This window comes from Netta rufina (assembly GCF_964035555.1).
Source record: "Netta rufina genome assembly, chromosome: 8".
Lineage (NCBI taxonomy): Eukaryota > Metazoa > Chordata > Aves > Anseriformes > Anatidae > Netta > Netta rufina.
This window is the reverse complement of record NC_140131.1, coordinates 10,317,242-10,332,247: the sequence shown is the minus strand read 5'-3', so window position 1 is coordinate 10,332,247 and position 15,006 is coordinate 10,317,242. Positions and strand designations below refer to the sequence as shown.

Sequence of the window (15,006 nt, the reverse complement as noted above, 5' to 3'; positions counted from 1 at the left end):
CAGCTGTTTCCCCAAACTTCAGAGAAGTTAGATCTTAACCACTTAAATAATACCAATATTCTGCCATCCGATCTTATAGATGACCTTATAGCTGATCTAATAGGTACCACTTGGCTTAGTTGCTCAAGCCACCAGGCTTGCCAATTTTGAGCTTCCTGCTGTGATAGTTTGGGACAAACGGGTGACGTGATGATGCTGGTTAGTTAGGAAAAGGTAAAGATATCTTTGCAAAACAGCAAAAAGCTTTAGATGGTGCTGATGCTAAAATAGTGTGCTTAAAGTTGAAGTGCTACGCTTGGTATAATCTTAAATGGAAGTTTTATGAAGTTGCTGACCCAATGTCTTCATAAGGAGTGCATACCTGAGTTCAGAGATGGCTCCGAGACTCTGAAATACCCACCCTGAGGGCCAGAACATGTGAACTCTTGAAGGTCTGTCGAGTCCTACATCAAAGAGATGAGTTACCGTGCATCAATTTGGGGTAATTGTTGGCATGTGCACACTACTAGATGAGCGCAGTGAGCTGCCAGCGTTTGCAGGCAGTCCCCTTTCCTGACACAGGCTTCAGATGACTGCGATGCACTCGGGGGTTACCCTGCAGTGACTTGTTTTGTGTGACAAAGGTCTCTGGAGTCAGTGATGTCAAACTGTTTCTTTATCGTTTTGGATAGTTCAGTCTAAGCTCACACCTTCCGCCTTTTTTCAGGCCAGTAATTTTAAATAAAAAAAAAAAAAAAAAAAGTCAGAGCCAGGCTGGAGAGGTACTTGGCATTGTGGAGTCCTTCAGGATGAATGAAAGCTCTTGATGACAGCGTGCTCTGCTGAACTGGCGCAGCGGTGCTTTCTGCTTTTGACTTCAGCCTGACAGGGCTGCAGCGCTGCCAGTGTGGGCTGCAATCGAGGAACCCCTCTCGGGCCCTGTTTTGGGATGTTTTGGTCAACCTGGGCTTGTCAACTAACGGGAGCCTCAAGTTTGCTCAGCATTTGCATTGCTTTTGCTGAACCCTTTACTCTTTGTATATGCATTTTGGGGAACCGTGAGCAGAACTAACAGACGTGTTCCAGGTGAGGGCATTTGGTTAATTTGTTTAATCCACTTTGGATTCTGATGTTTCCTGGCTGTTCTGCTCTACGTCCTAACAGTACCAGGTCCAGAAGTTAGGAAGCTGAATGCAGAACTACTAGCTGAAATGCTTTGGATCACAAAGAAAGTCAAGCCAGATCAAAATTGGTTCCTCCTGACCTTAGCTTTTCATGATTCCTGGTTATTATTCACAGAACATCCCCGTAGTGATGCCTGATTCACTCCTATGCTGTCGGATTAGTGTCCAGCCGGATGGTCGGATAGGTGTACAGCTCCTTTCAGTGCTTGTGACCACTGAACTCTGCCTGCTTTCTTCTCTCCTCCTCACCGGTTGTTTGCTCTAAAATAACTTGTGGTATCCATAAGCTTTGCCACGTTATTGTTAAACAGTTACTTAAGCACTGTTGCTCCAGATGGAGAACGCTTGAGCGCTGTGGGGAAAAAAAAATGCTTATTTGTCTGTATCTTGTGTTTTAATGAGCATCTAATCAATCACACAATTTTATAGCTTGCTCTGTGAGATTGGTTTCCTTATCCCTGTCAGTTTACATTGTCAGAAATTTTGTAGGACTTGTCCAAAGGCATCTGGCTCTTTGTTAAATGTTCTTATTGACACACTGAAGAAACTTAGCATATAGAAAACTCTGTCAATGAAAAATGTACCATTTTGTTTGTTTCTGGTATGTTCTAAAGGTATTTTTCAGTATCGTTGCTACTAGTTTGTCTTGGTATCTGTGAAGTTTCTTACTAGCTGAGCTCCAGGATCACTTTGGGAAACTCCTGTAGAAGGAGGCCCGTGGTGTTCGCTCTTCTCCCATGTTGTCCTTGACTCAAATCTCAGCTGCCCTGGCTTTTTGTGCCTGAGTCCCGGCAGATCTCCTGGATTTGTTTCATCCCGTTGTGGTTGCTTCAGGCAGAACAACAAGAGCTAAGAGAAGGTAGAGAGAGGGGCATCTTCTGGGAGCTGCTGTTGGCCTGGCTGCCAGGTGATTAGGTCCTGATAGTTACGTGGTTTACGGGCACCTGGCAGTTCAGAATTTTAATTCTGGAAGTCAAGCTTTTAACTTAAATTGAGCCGTAAGTAAGGTGAATGCATTTGCAAGCCTTGGAGCAGCAGATTAATGTTCTGTCTTCCAGGCTCTTGACAGAGTGTTGATATCTGAAGCTCCCCGTCAGGCTCAGTGAGCTAATCCAGCACCTTTCACCTGTGCTAAACTCACTTTGCAGAGGTTGTGTCCTTGTGAACCCAGGAGTATGAGATGCTGATTCCCTACAAACCCGTGTGGGGAAGAAGGCATTTCTTTCATTTGCCTTGTTTCCAGTGTCACCCAAGTCAGAACTTTTTAGCCACCCTGCAAATTGATGCTTACGGAATTTAACCTGCTTAGGTGCTCGTTCAGAATCAGAAGCACAAAGTTACACGGGTCTATCGGGACATGGACTGTGCAGGTCAAGGCTGTGCCGCCCTCAGAGAATAGTGTCAGATTGCTGGAAATCATCTGCGTGGAAGTTTGGCCGTGCAAATGTGAAAGCCTCGTTGATGCCCTTCTGTGAATTTGGCCCTTAATGTTCTCTCTCAGGCAGATGAGCAGCAAATTACACACAAGGTCTGAAACAGATTTATTCTTGACTATCTGTTTTCCTGCTCTAGCATGTTCTTGAGGTGGCTTTTTGTACTCCACCGTTGCTGCCTTTGTTCCTTGGATCAGATGCTCTTCGATAGGCTGCTCAGCCCCAGAAGCTTTTTGTCCTAAGTCCAGCAAAGCGTAAGTTCTTGCAGTAGATTTGTAGAGAGGAGGTGCTGGGATATCTTCGATTGAAACTCCTTTGGCAGCTGCCTGGGAAACCGGTTCCAGGACCGATGGTGCCCTGATGGAATGCTGAGGGGATTGGAGTTGGACTCGAACCAGCACCAGCACATCGTGGGCTTCTGCAGCTGGCGATGGTGGGGGAGGGATAAAGCTAGATGGTTTTCACCGGAAAGGAGACAAAAACGTTTCCATTTAATTTGATTGGCCTGCCATTGCAGGAGCTGCTAATGATGTCTGCATGGGGCTCGGGGGACCACTCAACCTGGTGGAAGGAATCATGAGAGGTATTGCTAGTAACTTAATCATCCCCTTCGATGCTGCAGGAGAGCTTTGTGTAGTGTCCACTGCTGGATGCTCTGTAAGAGCACTCCTGAGGGAATTAGGCTGCCCTGTCCTGAAGGTGAGTTTTTGTTTACAGGGGAGGTGGCAGTGAATACTGAAACCCATTAGGTTTTTTCCCAGGACACTTTTCTGGGCACTGGTAGGGCTCAGAGAAGAGGCTGTGTCCTGCTCCTTGCTGGTGTTATCAGCAGAGCGATGCTACAAGGGGATGTGAGAGGACAAAGTGCTTGAGGCTTTAGTGCAACCTCAGGGAGAACACACCCAGCAGGAGCACTGCGTAAAGGATGTCTGTGAGGAGGGGACCTTCAAGGTGCTAGAAGCCCTCAGATGGCCTAATAATAATTATTAATGTTAATAAAAATTAGCAAACTCCTCACCTCCTGGGAGAAGGCTGCAATAATAACTACAGAGTCTTTGTTCAGGTGGAGATAAGAAGGGGTCAGCCCCTTGCAAAGCCCTTTTTCCCTGAGCTCAGTCCTTTGCAGCCAGTCCTCCGCTGGCTGTGTTTTTATCTCCCTGAATTACAAGAGGGAATGGCTTTTTTTTTCTTTCCTTTCCCTCTCCCAAGCTCCCACGACAGGAGCGTGGGGGAGAGGGATTAGTGAGCTAATTAGAAATGATTGCATCTATCAACACTAATTAACAATCCTGTGGTCTCACTCCCGTGTTCTTTTGAGCTGTTCCCCGTCGGGACAGCGCCACAATCACCCCGTGCCTTTGGGGCCGCTCTGTCCCTGCTGCGCTGATTGGAAGTGATAGCCGGGCATGGAGAGCGCTGCTCGGGACGGCCTTCGCTTCCTTTCCTTTCCTGCTGTCACCAGGGGCACCCCGAGCCTCCACGGGATGAAAATGGCAGGGGGATTCGCTTTCAACACCTCTCCTGTCCAGTGGCTTTCTCACTCGTGGCACTGGAGCTGGAAGGGCTGCAAGAAGCTAAAGGAGCCGAGAGGAGCTGTCTGCTGGGTCTGGCACGGAGCTGAAAGAGCTCGGTTCTGTTTCCAGCACTTGGGCAAAGCAGGTGCTTGTTGTGGCAAAAGGATCCCAGGAATTTATCAGCGCAAGACCTAAAACATGACGCTTTCCTTTTGTTACTGTGGGAGCGCGTGGGCCAGAGGAGTCTGGCAGTAAAAAATCCAAAATACTGATACACTTGTCAGACAGACTGGCTGACCTGGATTCATTGGCCACAGAGACTCCTACCCAAATATTTTCCCTGCTTCTTCCCTCCGTGTTTAAAACCAGGACGAGGTGAGGGAAAGAAGCCTGTGACCAGGAGCGAGAAGGCTTTGTTTCCATCTTCGTGCATTTTTCTCTGGTCAGATAGGTGTTTACTGGGGTATGGTCGAGTCAGATTCCAGCCTCCTCTCCTGTTTTGTGCTGGCTCTGCAGAGCTAATGAGGCAAGGAAGGAGCATCTGAAACTTGTGTGGAAGAGCCGAGCAGGAGGCTGCAGGTACTCACTAAACCAGAACTCCAGAAGTCTCTCATGCACTGAAGTACAAAGCAGACAGAGCTTGGATTAACTGGGGCTGCTGCTGGTAACAGGGCTGCGTGACCTTGGCGGAGGAAGAGGAGGAGGGAAGGCTTTGGGGGCTTCAGGAAGGGAAAATAGAGAAGCTGAGGGGGTCGTTGTTTTATTTAAAAGTGGAACGTAATTTATCTGGGCACACTGAAATCAGAAATAACACTTTTTAATTAATGTTTGCTTCTGTTTTGACTGGAAGCCGAGCAGTTTACCTTCTGGAGTAAAGGTTGGCAATATGAGGAAAATAACTGGCTTAAGCAGATGGAATAGGAGGGAAACTAGCAGAAACATCCTCCAAGGAGTGCTGAACTACCTGAGGTGTGAGGAGAGGCAGGTGGGTGTCTGCCTAGCGCGAGAGAGGAATGTGGAACTGCAGCAAACAAAATCAGACAATTGCTGAAAGCTGTGTGCATTGACTCAAGAGGGTCGCTCTTGTTCCAAGTGCCAGGCTTCAGAAACACTCCTGGTGTAGTCTGAAGTTGTCTCTTACTGTAGGAATGTTACACTTGCAGAGTCGTTTTCATGAAACCAGGAACACAGGTTTGTTGTGGAGGGGGTTTTCTTGCAAATCTGCTCTCTTTTGGTGCAGAAAATTATTGTCCAGGGAAGAATTTGCTGCTGTGTTAATCCTAGAGCATCATGGAGTGTATGGGATGGTGAATACTCCTAATTCTGGGTTGTGGGGAAGCATGTCCTAACCCAGAGAGTCCCACGTGCAGGGAAGCCAACAGGAAAGCCTTGAAAGAAGCCTTTCAGGTCTGTGGCGGTGCGCTCAGCTAAATCATGACAAATCACTCGGTGATGTGAATGCTCTAAACTGACATTTTAGAAAACAATTGACAGAAACTTTCCCCGTACCCTGGTAGGGTCCTGGCGTTCCAGCACCTTTCTCCTCGCTGGCTGCAGGGAGCTGTTGATCTTCCAGTCTGCAGGCACAAAGGCCCAGAGCGCGCCGCGGCGCTCGCCACGTCAGGAATGATTTCTGGCTAACGCAGCTCTTTGGTGGTGTCATCTCTCATTATCACTCGGGCTTTCCTTGGGCTTTTCCTTGTCTCTCATTCAGAATTTTGACCTTCCTTATTAATTAAACAGGAACTTTCCTGCAGCCAGTGATTGAGTTATTCGGTAATACCTGCCTAAAGCCATCATCATAAGGGACAGAAGTTCTTTTTAATGCAAATGATTTGGTTCCAGATGTTTTGATCACATTAAACGATGGCTCAAATTAACCAGAGATTGGATTAAGCAACAGGCTACCTTGGCTGCTTTTTCTAATCATCGTGATTCCCAACGTGTTTGTTTCCCAGCGCGTGCCCTCAGGAAGGCGGCGTAGCCCCAGTTCCTCTGCACATGAAAATAGGGAAATAACAGAGACAGAAGCTATCCAGGATAGGTGCTGCATTTGTACCAGCAAGGATCTTCCCATAAATGTTACCTGCTGCTAAGGTGCTCCTCTGACTTGTTTGTGACAGTCTGGGAAGGAACTATTCAGGGTTTGCAGGTCCTGGAAGTGGTCATAACCTGACTTGTCCAGGGCTTCTGGGGCACTGCACCAGCTCTCTGCGGTCTGAGCTAGTTTCTTTGTAGGGAGTGGGTGAGTCTCCCACTTAGGAGGCATCATCCAGAAGAGGGTTCAGTGGCTTGATTTGAAAATCGCACTGAGATTTGAAAACAATTCGGGCTTCCAAGAGAAAGTATCTGAATAACTTACATAGGGTTGTGCAGTAGGTATTTGCTCTCCTGGCTCTTAAGCTGTGAGCAGCTGCCTTTCTGAAATCAGGTTATGCTGAGCCCCAGGTTGCAGGTTTCACATGGAAAGCACCAAGTACAATTCTTCACCCTGTTTAGGGGGTCAGAAAAAGGAGTTGTGATGGGGTTTTCTGGTGTGAAACCTTGCCATTTCTGCCCAAGGCTTGTTCTTTGGAGCTGAGCGCCCAGGGAAAAGTGGAACTGCAAACTTGACATGTCTTCCTCTTTTGTTTTCTTTCCTTGGTTTCTCCATGCAGCTCGGATTGGAAAAATGAAACGGAGGAAGCAAGACGAAGGGCAGGTATGTCCCCTCTGCAGCCGACCTCTGTCAGGATCCGAGGAGGAGATGAGTAGGCATGTGGAACAATGCCTTGCAAAGGTAGAGGCGCAGCAGGATCGCCAGCTGCCATTCCCTTCTCCCTACTCCCAGCTTTGTCTGCAACTGACCTAATGTGGGGCAAAAACTAACATTGCTGAGCTCGCAGGCAACGCTAACTATGTCTCCGTGAGATCTGTAGTCACTTGCCTTTGTCTTGGAAGATGGATTCTGGATTTTCTCTTGTGTCGCATTAGTGACTTTTTTATTTCATGCACCCTTTCACCATTATTGAAGTTGAAGTTGTAGACTGTAAAGGCAGAGCTATTGAAGTTTATGAAGCCTTTTGTAGGACTTTATGCTTCCCGTGGAGCACAGCAAGAGGAGTTCTTTTTGATCTCTGCCTTTGACAACATTAGAATTATTTTTTGTTGGCTTCTTTTGTAAGACTGGCACCTGTAAATGTTGCATGACCACCTTACTCTAGGAAGTGCGTTTGAGCAGAACCATTCTCTTGCTGTTCTTCCCAAAGACGGGAATAACGAGGAACAAGCCCTAGGGGAAAGAGAGTTGCCACAGGGCTTTTCATGCTTGTTTTACAGAAAAGCCCACGGCAGAAAACAAATTCCTTCTTGTTGCATCAAGGGGTGCATGATGTAAGGAGGGGTGCCTTTTGATCAGCACACCCAAATAACGTGCTCTGGGAGAAAATTCCGTGCTAGTTCCTGTAGCTTGGGAGCTTCTCCGTGCTGGGGATCAAAGGAATCTGTTGCTTCTATGGTAGAGAGGGAAATCGTGCATGCAAAGTAAGGGAACGCATGTGAAATGCACGTGTGTCGTTGTAGGAATCAGAGCTTAAATTTCTGTGCGCAAAAATGATGACCCCTTGCCACTTCTGATCTTAAGGTCGTCGCGTTTGTCTAGTGCTGATTTACTTCTAGGTGCCTGGGGATGGGGGAGGGAAGCAGATGCTGCCCTGGGAACAGTCCAGCTTTCCTTCTCCATCCCACCCTGAGCTGTTAGCCTCAATGAGCTATTTCGTGCATCTCAACGCTCTGCCCATGCTTTACCCCGTGCAGAGAGAAGGTTCCTGCATGACTGAGGATGACTCTGTGGACATCGAGAACGAGAACGGCAACCGCTTCGAAGAGTACGAATGGTGTGGGCAGAAGAGGATACGGGCTACCACTCTCCTGGAGGGAGGATTTCGAGGTGCGCCAATGTGTTGGGGTCACTCGTGAATCATTCTGCTGTTGAAGTTGATTGTTGCTTGTCTTTGGAAGGAGGGACCTGGAAATCTCTTTCACCAAGGGTGGGACCTTAGCCCTTTGCAAGCAAGTAAAGCAGTTCCAGCTTTCTGCCCCTCTGGAATTGCAAGAGTCAAAATTTCTGCAAGCCTTGAACAAAAGCATGGCATTATTTCGTGCTCGAGAAATGTGGCTAAAGAGGGAATGAGTAGGAATGGGCAGAATGGGGAGATCATTTGGGGAAAATAGCTTCTTATGTGTTACACATAGTAAGATATACGTGGAAATATGTGAAGAGAGGGAAATAGAAATGAAATTGTAAAAATTCCCAGCCTGGAGTGACGAAAGCTGGTGTATCAGCCTCTGGTGATGTATTGAAGGTGACAGCTAAGTCGCTTTAGCACCTGCATAAAATATTAAAGGCCCGGTTGTGCATTTATCACTCCATCCCTTTTAAGGTTGATAAATGAGAATCCAGGAACCTGCTCTGCACCTCCAGCGCTGCAAGCCCTTAGGGCTCCCAGACAAACACATTTTATTTTTCCTTCTTCTTCTGCTCCTTCCCCAGTGACGGGGAAATCAGTTACTGAGGAGAGAGTGAGTTATGGCAAAATTTGACCTCTCGTGAGCTTTATTGGTGAATGTAATTTTAGCTGGAAACCTGGCCCCTTTCTTACACTCAGCCCTTTGGCCTCAAAGAGGAGGATTTACTAAACTGTTCTTTGGCACGAACCTCTGGCACTAAGGGGAGCCTCTCACAAGCAATCCACGTAGTGCATGCCTAATGAGGGGAGGAAAGCTGGCTCCCTCCGTTCAATAAAGAGGATGGGATGTGATCTCTTCCTATATCAGCTTGGATTTTAATTTAAAATATCTCCAGGGGAAAGGCTACTAAGTAAGGGGCTTGAACTTAAAAGCCAGTCATGTGCTCAGTGGCAACCTGGCACTCCTGCTCTGCTCTTACCTTCCTCTGAAATTAAATTGTAGCAGAGCAGATGATCAGGAGCACAGAGGTGAAGCAACAACTTCTTCAGGTTTTAACAGCTACCCAGCAAAGCTCACGTTGTTTACTTCCCATGTCTGTGGCCTTCATTTTTGTAACTTTTTTTTTTCCCCCCAATGTGGAGAGCTGAGTGTGTGTGTGTGTGATTCGAGGTAGGGTTCTGATGAGACCTTGCAGGGCCTTAGGCTTTTCTCTAGTACAGTTATTACAATCAGTAGCAGGGAAGCGTGGGATGCCTCTGTGTCACTGTCACTACTAGTCCTGATGAGAAACGCTACTCAGTTCATTTCTGCAGTTTTCTCCTTCACCCTCACCAAATAACTGAGTTTTTGAGAACAGTCTTCCAGTTCCTTTGGTCCTGACATTGTGGTGTCTTCACCTGGCTAATATTCCCAGGCTGTATAAATGCAGAGTACTTACTCCTTGGTACTTCTTCCTTATTTTAACTGGAACTCTTAGACGTGCTATCTGTCATTATATAAACTATTATTATGATATAACCCAGGATTATACCCCTTCACTTCTTGGTGCAGGATGCTCTTCCCTAATCAGGGAACTTTTTGCCACTGACTTTCTTCCACATGTTTTGAGATGACCATATAGTATCTGCAGGGTACCTGCCTGCCCTGCACAAGAAGTTTCCATAAAAATTTGGGATGCAAAGCAAAGCTGGAATGGTCTCACTTGTTAGCCAATTGTACTTCTTTTTAAGCAAGTTAAACTTTTTCATGCTCCTGTTAGTGGTTCTCATGTTTTCTCTGCTGCTGCCATTCAGAGGTCTTCATCAGTCAGGCCTGCTTTGTGCGCTCTCGAGTAAACTTAAGGTGACTGTCTCTTTCCGTTCTCTGCCAGTGCCGGTTCTTCCCTTGGTTTAGGGACAGAATCCCTAATGTTCAACCCTGAAGCACAGCACAACGTTTTAGAGATGCCCTCCGATGCTTAAACCTGCTTTGTCTGGAGTTGGCAAGGCCCTCGTTAACCCTCCTCACCCGAGGCTCTGTGTTTGGCTCCGTTCCCTTTGCTGAGAAGTAGCAGCGATGTGGAAATCAAAGGCCTTTCACGACGCCAGACAGCCTTTGCCAGGCTTCACGGATGTCACCAACGTCTAAAGAGTTGACGTGGGGAAATACATAAAACCAGAGGGGAGAAGAGATGGCCGTGTGTCTCATCAATTTCAGTTTTAATGGTGTGTTGCTGTGAGGAGATGTCACGGCCGGGCGGTGGGGGGAGCAGGTCGCTGCAGCCATCTCAGTCATCTCAGAGCACTGGGCAGCCTCACAAAACTGGCTCAAACTTAGCACCTGGCTACTGTTTTTTGTCGTTTTTTGGTTAACGGACAAAGCTTGTCACTCTTGAGTTGAAAAAAACTTGGTTAATTTTATGCAAGATCCCCTCAGGTTCTCAGGTGAGAGGAGGTTGCGGGATCTCGGGGTTTTCATCTTGAAAACAGAAGTCAGGGAAACTAACAGCCCTGCTCGGGTTATCTGTAAGATGATCTAATGCTTGAGAGCAATTACAGTCTGAGGGGCTCGCCTGTGTGGTTCTTAGGATGAAGGTTTCTTGCTCCCAAAGCTGTTACAGGGAAGACTTGCTCCTCTCTTCTAAGGGCTGTCTTAGGAGGTGGAAATTCTTTGTCTTCTGTGCTGGTGTTGCAGCTGCAAATCCACAATGGGCTCTCATGCAGCAGAGCCAAATGTGCTTACCCCAAATTGCAAGAATGTGGAATGTAAATGAAGGTTGTCAATTATATAGGGTTTGGCACCACTTTGTTTCAGCAGAGGCCCTGTTTGAGGTAGGAATTTGTATCTGGACAAGTTTCATCTGTTTGGGATGGGTACAGAAGGCTACCAGCATGAAATGCTGCTGTTCTAATCAGGCTCTTGCTTGGAAGCAAAAAGCTATACAGAAGTATTAATAAAACCTATTCCTATCTCAGAACTGTTACAAGACCAAAATTTCTTTTGAAATACCTGAACACTTGGTAGCCATCTGTCCCCATGTCTCAGGATCATCCCTCTCCGATGGGCTTTGTTGCAGGAGATTATTTCATGCAATCTTTGTCTAATGAGTTTCTCTGTTTAGGAAGCCAACGAGGCTTCACAAGTGAAAGCATCAAGTGGCTCCCTCTCTGATGTTTTTTTTTTTTTTAACCACTCAACGTATTTGTAGCAGCTCCTCTGTTCCTCTCCAGAATGGATGCACGTTACCCTCAGTGTTTACACTGTAAGGTTATCCCTTTAAAGAATTCCTGAGGGAAGTTCAAAAGGTTTTTTTTTCTTTTTCTTTGAAAGATTCAGTGTCTCTTTTTGTGTGTATGTCTCTTACTTGAAAGAAGGAAAAGGGAGGGGGGGAGCGGGGAAAAAAAAAGTGCTTTATCTGAAAAGAATCGCATCAGCTTCGCGCTGATAGAAGCCGCTGTCATCTCTTAAACGGCTTAGCACAGTCAAAAGGCAAGAGGACTTAAAACAGTGTCTTACACAGGGATCGATGGGTGGAACACACAACTCCTAACTGCAAAAAAAAAAAAAAAAAAAAAAAAAAAGAAGTGCAGGGGGGAGAGATAACGGTAATGATTGCATTGAGGGAAGCTTGAGGGTGGCTTGTTCTTTGTAAGGCGGCTTCAAAGGTGTCTGGAGCAGAGCCTGAGCAAACTGTCCTGTGAAGTCGCTGCCTCTGTAGGGCTGCGGGAGGAGGGAGGGGGCCACTGCACCCTTCTGTTCCTTAGCAGATGGGACAAAGTGGATTAGTAAATGCCAGGGTAGCAGCTCCCTTCTGCCACCCGCGCGTTCGAGGAGGGGTTTTTGTCACTCGATATCTCTCTCTCTCTCTCTCCCTCCCTGCGAAGGGGGTTTGCCCAGGAGAGGGGCAGGAGGCGAGCTGCGGCCGGGGCTGTCGGCGGGGGACGGGATGTCAGTTTATCGATCGCACCTCAGTCAGGAGAGCTGCAGGCGCAGCGCTCTGAGCACGAGCGGCAGCGTGCTTAATGTGATTGAAAGGCAGTTAAAATGGCGGTGACCTTTTCAGGGGGAATTAGATTGCCTGCCAAGAGTGGTTAGAGGGAGTGATAACGCCAGCTTGAGGAAGCTGTCCAGTCTGCTTCAAAGGGAGGGAGACAGAGACAGGGAAAGCAAACTAGCAGCAAGTACCATTTAAAGCACGAGCCACGCGGTCTGATAGAACAGAGATTGCTGTCCTCTTTAGATATGAAAAGATTGAAGAATTGTAGCTAAGTTCTCCCCGTCCATGCTGTCCTCCTCTTCTCCCTTCCGTCTCCCCCGCTGCAAAGCCTTCCTCTGGGCACAGCACCAGAGTCATCACCATTGCTCTCCTGGGCTTCTCTACTTCAGCAGATCAATTGCCTTGAAAATAAGACAGAAGAGGGAAAGACTTTGAAAGCGTTAAAATGGTAAGCAGGGCATTTTCAGGGAAGGATGCTTTCTAAGAAAGATCAACGCGATGACAAGGATCCAACTGATGGATTGCAAATACTGCGAAAGAAGAAATGGGGATTACTTGACTCAAGTTTCTCTTTATTTCTCCGTTCTGCCCTCCTCCCAAGATAGCAAAGGGCTTGTTATCCATTCATTAATGTCTTTAACTGGTGCTGCTCTTTTCTCTTGCTGACGTATGCAAAGAGAGACTCGGTAAAGCCCTATAAGCTGTAACAAACTACAGTTATCCCAGGGTGCCCATTTGCATTGGATCTCATGTCATGTGCAATTAGGGCAGCTGCGTGGAAAGTGGGACTGTATTAAAATGTCTGAAAGTTTACAGCAGATGGCTGTAGTCCCACAGTCAGCTTTACCTCTGCAGAATCAAGATGTGTGTCGGTTTGAGCAGCAAGAGTTACAGGCTAGCCTTCTTCCTCCGTAGGCTACTTGTCCAGGAAAGAGCTCTATGGCAATAGCTATGCTCTCCTCCAATTTATTCTCCTAAATACCTGTAACATTAGAAGGCGTGAGTATTATCGTAAGCGTGAGGTCCTGTCTTCAGGATCTAAGTAGATGCTTTTCATTTCCTCTGCCCCAGCAGCAGGTGTTTGTGAACGCGAGTTTGCTTGTGTCTGGTAGCTGCCTGGGCAGAAAGCTCCAAATAGAGGCACAGCTGAGTTTTCCCTCTTCCCAGTGCAGTGTAATGAACGTGAAACTCTTGGAACAAATCTCTACACACTGTATGTATGTGGGGAAACTGAAGCATGAGGAAGCAAGCTATGCTTCTCTAATGTTATGAAGGTAGTGGCGAAGCTTGCAACAGAGCTTGTAACAGCCAGAACCCCACCTAGTAGTCAGCTGTGCTCTCTTTTTCAGGTGAAATACAGTGGGGCATGCAGGAAAGCTTCTGTAGATGGGGGGATTTTGCATGTTTCAATGTGAGCAGCTTCATACTGCATTTAGGGTCATACCAATAAGAGGGTATAAACTGATCTTCTCAAATCCAGCAAATGAATTTGATCTGAGAAGTAAGAATGTGGCTTCTCCTAAGAGACCACATGGGAAATAGAATATGTCGCTGGCATATTTAGGTCGGTTTTAGAAGAATGATCAAGTAACCAGAATCATCTTCCCCATTTCTGTGGAGATGAGTCAGAATTCATTCATTTCACCCTGGCAGGCTAAAGCAGACTTCAACTTGGATGCAAGAGGAGTCTGTGGTAAGAGCACAGGAAGTCTTTGCCATAATGAAATTCTTAATCTTCCTCCCACTTAGCAAGAGCTCAGTTCATTGCCTTTCTCTGTCACACTTCCAGCATCAGCTTTCATCATGGCTCATTCCGTAAGGTGAATGCAATTCTGCAGCTACGCCTCTGAACACCCTTCCCAGCCCCTCATTGTTCACATTTTTGCTTTCCCGTGTTTGGTTTGTTACCTTCTGCTGGTCACTTCTACCCGTTGTAAGCTTCAAAGTGTGTGAGATGTATGAATTCAGTGTTTTTCAAGTGATTATTTTATGCCTTAACCCCTCTTTAGGGGGCTGCTCAGTCCCAGAACACTTGTATGCCTTACCTCAGCCCTTGTGTAAAATGGTGGTAATCCTCGTAATCCCTCCGTCGCTGAAGGACAGTACCTTGTACTTGTCTGATGGAGTAGCCCAAGCATTTCTTAGCGTGTGCACCTCTCTCCATTGAGAGGAAGTACTTGTCTGTAAGGTAATGCTTGAGCTAAAAATGCTACAGATCTATTTACACAGTGAATATACATATAGATGAGAATCAAATGGGCTCTACCTGGCTTCCTCCACAGTTTGTGTTGATGTATAGAATTTGAGGGATTCTGTAGCTAATAAATGTCTCTTGGGTACTGTACTGTACGTTAATATCAGAAGCTGACTGTAGAGAATAGCACTAAAAGATGAGAATAATCCATATTTAAAAAAATAATACCAGAATTCCTACCTCACATCGTGAGCCACCAAATAAGTGATGCTCAGTGTCTTGTGTGCTTAAAGTTCACATGATGCTTCAAGCAACTGTGTTTTCATTATTGTGGAACACGATGTAATCACCGGGACTCAGCAAAGTAAAAATCACTTTAAAAAAAAAAAATACTTTATAGGCAGTAACAGGCATGATTGCTGATATTACATTTTCATTAACTTTAATACATGCAAAAATCTAAGAACCTAATTTTTGTGCTCAAACTGCCAGAACGCGTTAGCTGAAAGGAGCACGATGAGCTAAATCTTGCTGTTTGATTTACGTAACACCGACAGTCATTCTCACCAGAAAGAGTTTCTGAGGGAGGAAGGGGAATTCTCTCCATTTGACAGCATTATGTATAATACCTGGGGGAGGAAAAGGGATGTCTGTCACCCAGCAACAGAGAAAGAAGAAAAAAAATTAAAAAGAAAACAGCAAATACTGCTGTAAAACCATGAAAATTGGCAGGGGGAGTAAGGGAGCAGGTAGAGCACCTGAAACTACTCAATTTTTT

At 46.4% G+C, this 15,006-nt stretch overlaps 1 protein-coding gene across 7 annotated transcripts in view; it reads left to right on the top strand.

The window, feature by feature from the left end:
- RNF220 (ring finger protein 220) overlaps window positions 1-15,006 on the top strand; it is a 186,339-nt gene that overhangs the window by 134,718 nt on the left and 36,615 nt on the right. For 5 of the 7 annotated variants that reach the window (XM_084291013.1, XM_084291011.1, XM_084291012.1 and 2 more), the window contains 2 exons: window positions 6,768-6,889; window positions 7,906-8,038. In XM_084291013.1, coding sequence (XP_084147139.1) covers window positions 6,768-6,889; window positions 7,906-8,038 — 255 coding nt within the window. The remainder of the gene's footprint in view (window positions 1-6,767; window positions 6,890-7,905; window positions 8,039-15,006) is intronic. The other 2 variants (XM_084291016.1, XM_084291015.1) reach the window with 1 other exon arrangement.